General features: G+C 43.3%; 1 protein-coding gene across 1 annotated transcript; it reads left to right on the top strand.

The window, feature by feature from the left end:
* Positions 1-3725: 3725 nt before the first annotated feature.
* LOC142169528 (uncharacterized) lies at positions 3726-4349 on the top strand. The gene has a single exon (XM_075231398.1). It carries the CDS (start codon positions 3726-3728, stop codon positions 4347-4349), a length of 624 nt encoding a protein of 207 aa, XP_075087499.1.
* Positions 4350-12660: the final 8311 nt, after the last annotated feature.

Consider the following 12660-nt stretch of genomic DNA (forward strand, 5'->3'; position numbering starts at 1 on the left):
AGGGAACATCCAGTTATTACCTTAGACTTAGCCTAATAACACATCTCCAAAAGGACTCATAGTTACCTCACAAATTGGATATCATTATAAGATCAAATATTTTCATAACAAAAAAGGACAAATATTCTGATTTTTATTCCTTCCGTTTATGATCTCCAAACTTTGAAAGGAACTTTTTTTTTTTTTTTGATTTCCGACTCGACGTTCGATACTTATAGTGGAGCCCCAATTAGTTAAATTCGTAGAACATAAAGATCTTAAAGGGAAGCGTTTCATACAAAAAAAATTATTTTTAGAGCTCGAACTTGTCATCATAGGCGTCATTGCTAAAGGTCAATAACGACTAGATTTTATTGATCACTCAAGGAAAAATTATTGTATTTAGCTTGAAAATATTGTGTTTGCTAGTTCAAGATTGAAGTTTCTAGTTTCTTTTTTTTCATTAATTTATTGTATTTATTTTCATCAACCAAGCTCCCAGACATGTTATATATCATGAGTCAAGATTGAGGAATATTTGTACGTACTATCTTCCCCTTTTATGTCAATTATTGTTATGATAAATATAATGATATCAATAACAATAATAATAATAATGGCTACTATTAAAAATAATACTCCATCTGATCCATAATAAGTAATTTTTTGGTTTTTATCACACCCCTTAAGAAAATACTAACTCCTAGAGAGAAAAAAATTGACTAAATTACCCTTAATTAAAATTTGCATAATGTTACCTTGACATATTGGGATATGTAATAAGGGTATATTTTGGAAAAAAAAATTAATTCCTTCTTGATTATGCAAAATTAAAGGACACTTATTTTGGACCAAAATAGAAAGGCCAAAAGATCACTTATTATGGATCGAAGGGAGTAACAAAGATAACAATAAGAGCACTAAATTCTTAACATACTTAGTAGCAGAGACAGAGCTAGAGTGTCGAGAGCGGGTTAGAACGAACCTAGTAGCTTTAGTTCGAATTTTATATTTGTCTTAAAAACTAGACTATATAAAAAATTATTACTAATTTAGAATCAAATAACTCAAAACAATTAAAATACCGAACAATAAAATAAAATTATGGTTCCGTCTCTCCTTGGTAGTCAAAGAACTTGTGGATTCCAAAAGGTGAAAAGGAATAAAAGAGATGTAAGAATTGACAGCTTGACAAGATGCTGTTAATAAAGTGATAAGGTTTAACAATAATCAGTGCACATAATTAATGATAGGTGAGAAAGGTATCTCTATATATAGAGGGACATATTTTCTCATTGGCACATAATTTTGACTTACTTTATCATTTGTTTCATAATCATTTAAGTGTTGTATCTGATATTCAGGTTATATAATCAAAGATACACAGTTTTGAACTTTAATTACTTAATTACTGTATAAGTCAAAATCCATCTCTAGAATACTTAAGTCAAAATGGCATTAGCGAAACGTTCCTAGGACGTCACATGTCGAAGTGATCTAAGAAACAATGAAGGCCGCTGTCGAAGAGTCAGCAAGGGCTGAAGTCGATGAATCATCAAGGATCGAGGCCGAGGTTGAATAGCCTTGATAGAGTTATAACGGCTAGTTTCAAGATAGGACATTAAAGAGAATATTCTCGTGGATATTCTCTGCACTTGTACTATTAGGATTTCTAGGAACATGTTCCATATAAATAGAAAGAGACAATGATAGGAGACATGGGATATTTATTTGTGAAATATACTTTGACTTTATAGAGAAAATCTGGTCTTATTGCAAGCATACAAAAGTAACTTTTTCACTAAGATTCTTGTACACATTTTTTCACTGGATCCAAAGGCTTATCCATCATTCATCATTGTCAGAAAAAATATCTATTGATTTCATCCTTTCTCGGGTGACTCATTCGTTCTATTTACATAAATGTCATTTATTGCTATTCATCACTATTTAATGCTACAATACTTTTGTTTGCATTCTTAATTATTGATCATTGAGTACCGTCATAGTTTTTGGAACAGATCTACGTGTTATTTATCATTTTACCGAGAATTTCATATTTGGGATATTATTATTAACTAAGATTAACCCTCATTTATGTAAATTTAATTAGTTGAACCAAGATCTATATTATTTTGTCAAACAATTTGGCGTTATCTGTGGGGATTTTTTAGTTAATTTTTTAGTTTTCTTTAGATCTACGGCTAATGCAAATCACTAACCTTACAAACCCCAAGATCTTCTTCTTTCTTTGTACGTGCGAAAACCTACATGGCAGGTAACCAAGGAGAAAAAACAAAACTAACAGGGGATTTCCCTAGCAACCTCATGAACGTTATCAACGAAAGCTGTGAAACAGTAGGCGATGACGTGACGCATGCCACTTTCTCTAGGCGCGAGAGATCACCTCTCCCGCCCATTGTAGCATAACAAAACCCAGCGGAAAAAGGGGCCTCCACGTCCGTAGAAGAAGGGACCCCCCGCTGTGAAAAAGCTTCACGAAGAATGGCTGACCGATATGCTAATGAGCGTGCTCAATAAGCCCGCTCTAGGCACGACCACAGAAAACCGCAAGAGCTTGCATGATACAACGAGCAGACGAATAGTGTAACCGACCAAATCCTCCAACAACAGTTATAACTCACAATATTATTAACAGTGCAGGTGACAGTGCCCTCGCGGTCGTTTTAAATAGGATGGATAAAACGGAGAATGAAAAAAAAGTACTCTGTGACTAGATGTAAGAACACCAAGAACAAGTCGACAAGATACCGGCCGCTCCTAAGCTGTTGCCGAAAAAAGACGCTGGCATGTTTGTAGAGCCACCGTACAGCGACAAAGCAACCCCGCATGCCATACCAAAGACCTTCAAAATGCCGCCCTACCTCAGGATATACGACGGAATGACCGATCTCGAAGATCACGTGACCCATTATGTCACCGTTGTGAAAGGCAACGACCTCGCCAAGGAACAAATGTCTTCTATTTTGTTGAAGAAGTTTGGCGAAACCCTTACGGGAGGAGCATTAACATGGTATTCACAGCTATCAACTCGTTCTATAGAAACTTTCGAGGAAATGGCTGATAAGTTTGTAACTGCACATGCTGGAGCCAAGAAGACCGAAACAAGGGTAAACGACATATTCGCCGTCAAGCAGTCCTTGGGAAGGGACTTCCTCACCCGATTCAACAGAGTAAGGATGACTTTGCCAAACATGTCTGAAGGGATGGCGGTCGCTGCTTTCCAAAATGGGTTGGGTAGAGATAGTTCAAGAGCAACTAGAAAACTATTGAGCCGATTGATGAAATATCCTCCAACCACTTGGGACGAAATCCACAATTCTTATTGTGCCGAAGTCCGAGCATATGAGGACGAACTCAACGGACCAACTCATCGGCTAATCTCGGTACAAACTAAATCCCGAAAAGAATGAAGAGACAACATCAGTCGGGGACACCGGCCATATGTTAGGGCGCCTGTCACACCTTCCCTCCGGTATGAAGAAGGCCCATCTAGGGACTCCCTCGGATGAGAGATATATGCCCCCTTATTATCAACTCATAATTTTTGTGTGTCACCTACAGAAATAGTCTATGCTCTTGAGAAACTCGGAACAAAGGTAAAGCGGCCGCCAAAGATTTGATCCGATCCGAACACCAGAAAATCCGATGCCCTCTGTGAGTTCCACCAGGAACGTGGGCACAAAACGGAAGATTTCTTCGCCCTAAGGTAACAAGTCGTAAACATGTTGCGTCATGGGAACCTCAAAGAGTTGTTAAGCGACAAGGGGAGAAATAACTTCGCTAGAGGATGTGAACACCAAGGCCCGAAAAAGCCGCCATCACCAGCTTGTACTATCAACAAGATCATCGGCGGCGGCGGAGATGCCTCTATCAATGGCGTGAATTTCACCACCACTCACAAGCTCAAGCGATCAATCACCCACGAACGGTACGACAAACTCGAAGAAAGTAACATCTTCGATGAGTCAGATACCGACGGTTTGACTTTCCCTCATAAAGATGCCCTTGTCATTACTTTACGCATTTTAGATACTGATGTAAAATGTATCATGGTGGACGATGGAAGTGGAGCGTGCATTATCCATCCCCGAGTCCTCACCCAAATGATACTCGACGACAAGATAGTGTTGCGCTGCATCACGCTAACCGGTTTTAATAATGCAGTTGAGCGAATGTTAGGGGAAATTACATTCCTCGTCTTGGTCAGCAGCGTGACTCTGGAGACGACATTTCACATCATGGACCAAGCCATTGCGTACAATTCCATAGTGGGACGACCATGGATACATCTCATGAGAGACATCCCCTCTAGCCTATACCAAGTAATTAAATTCCCAACACCATAGGGAATATTCAACATACGCGGAGAACACCGTACATCCCGGGAGTGCCACCGCATTGCCTTAGACAGCACGGTGACCAAACAGAAAAAAGACAAGGCAAAAGGAGGCATAGCAATCAACAGGGCCGAGGTCGACACATGAAGAGACCGGGGACATCATGATGGATCCCGACACGGTCGGGGCTGCATATTCGACCATAGAAGACCTCAACCCCATTCAATTGGACCTCAATGACCGTAGCAAAAAGGCCTATATCAGCTGCAAATCCGGGAGCCAGGTAAATTCAGTCTATTCTTAATATCTAATGAAGATTTGTTTGCCTCCAGCCATGCAGATATGTCGGGCTTCCCCAGGGAAATCGCCACACGCAAATTAAACGTCGGCCCGTTCTACCTCCAATAAGGCAGGTCAGGCATAAATTCAAACCCTCCATCAACGATGCAGTCCGCGAGGAGGTATAGAAACTGTTAGAAAATGGCTCTATCAAGGATTCATAGTACCCCAAATGGATCGCCAACGTAGTAATGGTTCAAAAGAAAAATGGGAATTGGTGGATATGTGAGGATTTCACAGACTCGAACAAAGCATGTCCGAAGGATTCGTTCCCATTACCCCACATCGATAAACTCATCAACGCAACGGCCGGGCACAAGCTATTGAGTTTCTTGGACGCATACTCAGGCTATAACCAAATACTTATGGAGGAAGAAGATCACGTTCATCACCCACCAAGGAACGTATTGTTATAGGGTCAAGCCGTTTGGGATGAAGAATGCGGGGGCTACATATCAAAGATTGGTCACAAAGATGTTCAAAGACCAGATCGGCAAGACCATGAAAGTATATATAGATGATATGTTGGTCAAGTACGTAAAGGCAGAGGATCACATCGATCATCTGAAGGAAGCTTTCGACATACTAAGACAGTACGGGAAATACGTAGCCTCGGGAAAGTTCTTGGATTTTTTGGTGTCACAATGGGGGATTGAGGTCAACCCAGATCAAATCAAAGCCATCGAGGGGATACCGGAGCTCTTGACTACCAAAAAGCAAGTCCAAAGGTTAACCCGTCGAATTGCTATCCCATCGAGATTCATCTCACGGTCGTCAGATAGATGTCATAAAATATTTTGCGTACTCAAAAAGGACAACGGCCTCGAATGGACTCCCGAGTATGTCCAAGCTCTGCGAGAACTGAAGGCGTACTTATCGCCACCACATCTGCTTTCAAAACCCAAACCTGGGGAACATCTCCTCGTCAATCTAGCCATCTCTGAAGTAGCGGTAAGTGCAGTCCTGATCTGCAAAAATAAAGATACGCAATCTCCCATCTATTACATTAGCAAAACACTCATTGACGCCGAGATGAGGTACCCGCACCTCAAAAAATTGGCTCTGGCATTGGCCGTAGCTTCACAAAATCTTAGACCCTACTTCCAATACCACCCCATCTCGGTCGTTACAACATTTCCCTTGAGGAGCATTTTGCATAAACCCGAGTTATCGGGGAGGCTGGACAAATGTGCCATCGAGCTAAGCGAGCACGATATCACATACCAGCCGCGAATGACGATAAAGTCGAAGGTGCTCACCGACTTTGTCACAGACTTCAGTGCAAAGATAATGCCTGAAATCGAAAAGGAGGCCGCCAAGCTGCCCTCCAAACACAAGACTTATGGGTCCTATACACCGATAGCACATCCAACGCATCAGGATCCAGGCTAGGACTCGTACTCGAGGTCCCCACAGGTGAAGTAATTCTCCAGTCCATAAGATTTTCGAATATGACTAACAATGAGGCCAAGTATGAAGCCCTAATTGCAGGGTTGAGGCTAGCACTCGAGTATGGGGCGAAGCGGTTGAAACTCTGTTGTGATTCCCAGCTCGTAGTTAACCAAGTCATAGGGACTTTCCAAATCAAGTAATAAAGGTTGCAAAAGTATCAGACCGAGATCTGCAAGCTATTGCCTGAATTCTACGAATGCCAGCTTGACCAGATCCCACGTGCGCAAAATGCCGAAGTAGACGGCCTCGCCAAACTAGCCGCAGCTACTAGAAGCATCACGACTGGGGATAAAAGTGTAGTCCATCTCCTTAACTCATCACTAGACTAAATTGAGGTAAGAACCGTAAGCTTAACTTGGGGTTGGCGCAATCGTATTATTTCCTATTTGTAGGACGGCATACTCCCAGACGACAAAACAAAGCCAAGAAACTAAGAATGCAAACAGCCAGATACAGTCTCCTCCACATCGAACTGTACAAGAGAACTTATGGCGGCCCTTTGGAGAAATGTTTGGTCCCCAACCAGACCCAGTGCGTTCTTGCAGAAGTCCATGAAGGCCATTGCGGTGCTCACTCCCGCAATCGAGCACTCAGCGGGGCGAGGTAAAGTAAGGAAATGTGCAACATACCAAAATTACGCCCCAATGATTCAATAAGCAGGCGAACACCTCCACTCGGTCACCTCCCTGTGGCCGTTCATCAAATGGGGAATGGACACAGTGGGCGCCCTCCCAGCGGGGCGAGGTAATGTACGATTCCTTTTGGTTTTAACTGACTATTTCTCTAAGTGGGTGGAAGTAGGAGCATTCTCCCAAATACGGGAACAAGAGGTAATGACCTTTATATGAAGGAACATCATCTGCCGATTCGGCCTACCCAAGGAGATCAACTGTGACAACAGACCATAGTTCACGGGAAAGAAAACTGTCGGATTCTTCGATAAATGACATATCAAGAGGCTACTTTCAATCCCATATCACCCAGCGGGTAACAGACAATCAGAATCCTCCAACAAGTCCAAGCTAAACATCATGAAAAAAAGCTTAAAGATGCTAAGGGACTGTGGCCGAAAATACTGCTAGAAGTATTATGGGCGTACCGAACAACTCCGAAGACTAGCACAGGAGAGACGCCCTACTCTTTGGTCTATGGGACCGAGGCAGTAATATTAGTCGAAGTCGGAGAATCCACCCTAAGGTACTCCCACGAAAGCGGTACGAGTAATGATGGGAGTAAAAGGCAGGAAATCGACGAACAAAGAGATATGGCGTACATAAGAATGATCACCCAAAAATAGTGAGCAGAACTCTATTACAACAAGAAAGCAAATGTCCGACCGCTTAAAGTCGGGGACTACGTGCTAAAAGCCAAAACTCAAGCGAGCAAATACCCCAGGAAGGCAAACTCGGAACAAACTGGAACAGTCCGTACAAGATCACAGCCAAAGTAAATAAGGGTTCCTTCCAATTAGATACATTGGAAGGAAAGCAACTACAAAATAATTGGAACATCATCCACCTCAAATACTTCAACTTCTAAGAGCAAAAGTGTCCCCCAAGTCGTACTTTGTTTCCCTCACTTGAGTTTTGTCCCATTTGGATTTTCTCAAGGAGGTTTTTAATGAGACGGCGAAGGGAACACCTCGAGTCGAAGTACGCGAGGGAGGGACTATTTTTACTCTTTCATTGCTCGACTCCTCTATACTCTCCAAGTCAAACAATGAAGGTAGACTGGGATTGGGACTGGAACGCCAGCCAATACTCAAATTCTGTAATTCTATCCAAGTATGTAACCAAAACAAGGACGTCGAAGTAATAAGAAACTTACGTCTATCATGATACCTTTTGTGTTAATGTTATGTTCGACCCCGCTCGAACAACACCTATCGGCCCTCGGCCACGATTATGAAAAGGTTATGTTCGACTCTGCTCGAACAACACCTATTGGCCCTCGGCCACGACTGCGAAAAGGTTATGTTCGACCCCACTCGAACAACACCTATGGGCCCTTGGCCACGACTACGAAACGGTTATGTTCGACTCTGCTCGAACAACACATATCGGCCCTCGGCCACGACTATGAAAAGTTTATGTTCGATTCCGTTCGAGCAACACCTATCGGCCCTCGACCACGACTATGAAATGGTTATGTTCGATTCCGCTCGAACAACACCTATCGGGCCTTAGCCACGACTATGAAAAGGTTATGTTATATTCCGCTCGAACAACACCTATCGGCCCTCGGTCAAGATTATTAAAAGATAAGTTCAACCAAGTACGAACAACGCCCACCGGCCCTCGGCCACGATTTAACGAAGTAAAAATTTGACCAAGTTCGAATAACGCCTATTAATCCTCAGCCTCATTCCGATAAACCTTGATATATATAAGAACAACGATAAAAACATGAAGGAAAAAATGCGCAAAGTACAGAAATAAACCACATCAAATAAGAAAAGTGCAAATAAAAGTAAAAGCCAACTCTGATATTATAAACAAAAGTTTCTTACAAACGCTCGTAAAGACGCCAGCAAAAATATACAATAACTTCAGAAAAGGCAAAAAAATAACTACTTCAGAAAAGGCAAAAAAAGAACTACTGTTGATCACTACCATCACGGCCCGCAACACCTTCATCGGTCTGACCCTCAGCGCCCTCTCTATCCTCGTCCAGAGGGTATATAGAAACATACCAGGCCTCGTCCTCGAGGCGATCTATATCATCCCCATCGCCTTCATTTTCCTCGCCAGGACGAGGAGTAGTCGAATTATAGCCACAAGCAATCTGAGCCTCGTGAGCCTTGACACGAGCACCCTCGAAGTCTATGGCAAAAACGGAGCTCGCTATATGCAACTCATGAAACATATCCAGTCAGGCTTTGGCGCGAATCCACTCTTCGTACAAATCACAAGGAATGTTGGGGAAGCCATAAGTCACAGATGAAGAAGGCCGATCAAGTAGTTTGACCTTCTCGGCCTCAAGAGCAGCAACCCGATCATAAAGGTCAGAGGTCTCCTTCTCCAACTCTCCAATCCTTTCATTAAGCCACTCTTCTTTAATCCTTACCGTCGACAAGTCATTTTCCCACTCAGAACGTAGAGTTCGGATCACCACTTCAAGGGACTCTGCCTTCTCTAGCTCATCTTTCTTTTCGGCGACCTCTCCACTAAGAGCCTCCTCCCTAAACTAACATTTTTCGAGTTGGCCTCGCAGCAGGACCACTTGGGCTTGGAGATCACAACACTAGGCTCCTACGCCCTTGCTAAGCTCGAGCTCCTCCTCTTTGCCCCTCAACGCCCCTTCCAAGGCTCTGCATTTCTCCACGACCCGCATTAACTCCTCTTCTCGCTCAATCAAATCCTCCATCAGCTGTCGCACATCACCGCCCTCGCGGACCCGACACCGGAGCTACCGGTACTTCTCAAGACATTTGAAATACTTGTCTTTCAACTTCACGTAAATATCTTTACACTTCTGTTCCCAGCTAGCACTCTCGATCTCTAAAGTAACCGTCTACAAAACAAAGAATAGAAATTAGAGCTTACGAAAGAAAATAAAACATAAAGAAAAAGAACGAACAGTGGTTGTACTTACTCGGAAAGCAAGGTCAGGAATGTTATTAGACAAACTATTGTCATCTATCATTTCGAGGGTCGTACCCTCAATTTAAGAACAAAGGGAACCAAGGGCTGGGAATATTTCCTCGGTGTTTACAAGTAGGTTACGATCCATCAGGATCGCAATAGTCCTTGAACCCCCTTCCAACCTCACTTTCGAGTTGAGTGAGCCCCTCATCGATCATCCTCAACTCATTCATATCCATGTCGGAGTCAGATCTAACGTCCTCCTCAGCAACGACCTTCCTTCTATCATCAGTCGAAGAAGGCACATCCTCCGCGACCCCGGAAGATGAGGCCTCATCGTGCCTCGGAAGTGCAGGGCCATCATTATGCACCACGCCCTCGACCGTGTCCCCCACAGGACGCATGATCGTTTCCTCCAAGTGAGGGACCTCGGGACTTGCCTCGGGGCTCTCTCCAATATGCACTATGGCCATTTCTCGAAGGGCAAAGCCACAATCTCCCACATCAACGGTTGTCGGCCTCTATCCCCTCGTATCCACGGCTCTCCTCTTACGAGGCATTAGACCACCGTCATCAGGAGAGGCGTTGTCCTCATCACCTAACAAGAAGAGCTAGGGAGTAGGAGTTATAGATGGGACGTAGACGGGTTCCCGAACTATGACAGCTGAGGTTAAGACCTATACGGACGACATAGTAGTCGCAACATGAGCTGAAGTCGACGATGCAGCATCCGCCTTTCGTAAAGAGAGCACTGGTGCCCGGCTCCTCCGAGAACCCTTGCTTAAGAAAAAGACAACATTAAGTTGCCAAAAAGAATCCATACACAATAGCAAATGGAGCAGTCATGATCAGAAATTACCAGTCGAAGGGAGAGCATGCTTGAATTTCTTGAAAAAACTTAGCCAGTCACAGATCCTTACGATGTGAGGGAGAAGTCGCTCGACCCAGTCAGAGATATGAGGGACCAGAGGAAGAGGCTGTCTGTCGGCTGCAAAAGAGAAAAAATATCAAAGTTCGGAACCAAAAACGAACGCAGAAAGCGACAAGGCACTCACGAGTGTAGTTCCAAGCTTCAGGAAAGCTGTTGACTTGGCCACGACGTCCTTGGTCCTGACAAAGAAGAAGTTAAGCCAGAATAGACATTTGGCTTTGTCTTCCATATTTACCACCAAACATTTGCCTCCTCGATAGCGAATGTTCAGCATCGTCCCTCTATAAAAGCCAGGGGCGAATAGGTATATCAAGTGCTGTAACGTTAGATCCACCCCGGTCAGCTCGGCGAATTTAGTCAGCATCTTAATCACCTTGTAGACGTACGGTGCAAGCTGAGCCGGACAGACGCCGTAGTGACGACAAATTTCCTCCACTATAGGGAGGAGGGGGAAAGAATAGCCAATGAGGAAGGGATAAGCATAAAGAGCACAGTACCTAGGACGATGGACCTGTACTACGTCCCCCTCAGTTGGTATCAGCTCAACATTATTGGGAATGCCGAGTTTGGCCTTAAGTTCCGCCAATTCCTTAGGCGTCATCATTGATTTAAAAACTCCAAGCGCAACGTCCAGTACTTTGGTAAGATCAGACCTGGAATTGGGATTACGTGGGATTATTTCCTCCACCGACGGGAAGGTTTCATCCTCAACAATGGCAGAAGCGCTCTCCCCATGGGAGGGAAACACCACTGCCAAGGGAGCAACATGACTCCCCTCATCAGCATCCGAAGGTACGTTAGACATGATTCAATATAGTGAAGGAGAGTGACGAACGAGAGGGAATGAAGAACAATATAGATCACTGAGACGGAGAAAAGAAATTCGGAGAAGAAGAGAGCAAGAGAAAGGTATGGTGTTTCGAAACGTTAGAAGGTTAAAGCTCCAAAATCGGGTTCAAGGATCTCTATTTAAGAAGGTCATGGCACCGAAATCGAAAACGGTTTATCATGATTTGCACCGAAACCAAAAACGGTTTATCATGATTGGCACCGGAACTGAAGCGGCAAGTCTAATCAAAGGTCACACCCGAAACAAAACGACGCATCGGGAATATGCATCATCACGACATCATCCCGACATCATCCTAACCCGTGGACAACATAACTCCAGCAAATCACCCAGGAAATTCAAAGCATTTGAAATGTGCGGCACACGGAGGGCCACGTCGCCTGCTCGTCGCAATAACTACGACCCGTGTAGTCCGCTTGATCAGCTCGACTACTAACAACATGATCCGCTCATCAAAACCTCCCGTGACGCCAGCCTCAACAAGCGGAGGGACTAAATGTATGGGTCAAAATTTATCTCTAGAATACTTAAGTCAAAATGGCATTAGTGAAACATTCCTAGGCCGCCACGTGTCGAAGCGATCTAAGAAACAATGAAGGCCATGGTCGAAGAGTCAACAAGGGCTGAAGTCGAGGAGTCATCAAGGATCGCGACCGAGGTCGAATACCCTTGACAGAGTTATAACGACTAGTTTCAAGATAGGACATTAAAGAAAATATTCTAGTGGATATTCTTTGTACTTGTACTATTAGGGTTTCTAGGAACATGTTCCCTATAAATAGAAAGAGACACAATGATAGGGGACATGGGATATTCATTTGTGAAATATACTTTGACTTATAGAGAGAATCTGGTCTTATTGCAAGCCTACAAAACAACATTTTCACTAAGATTCTTGTAAATACTTTTTCACTGAATCCGAGAATAACTTGGATATCCAAAGGCTTATCCATCATTCATCATTGTCAGAAAGAACATCTATTGATTTCATCATTTCTCGGGTGACTCATTCGTTCTATTTACATAAATGACATTTATTGTTATTCGTCACTATTTAATGCTACAATACGTCTGTTTGGGTTCTTAAATATTGATCATTGACTACCGTCATAGTTTTTGGAACAGATTCATGTTAATTGTGTAACTACTTAATTTTAGAGCTTC

Source organism: Nicotiana tabacum, chromosome 15 (assembly GCF_000715075.1).
Source record: "Nicotiana tabacum cultivar K326 chromosome 15, ASM71507v2, whole genome shotgun sequence".
Lineage (NCBI taxonomy): Eukaryota > Viridiplantae > Streptophyta > Magnoliopsida > Solanales > Solanaceae > Nicotiana > Nicotiana tabacum.

Coding starts and splice junctions, on each gene's coding strand:
- LOC142169528 (XM_075231398.1), top strand. CDS start 3,726: ATGTTGCGTCATGGGAACCTCAAAGAGTTGTTAAGCGACAAGGGGAGA.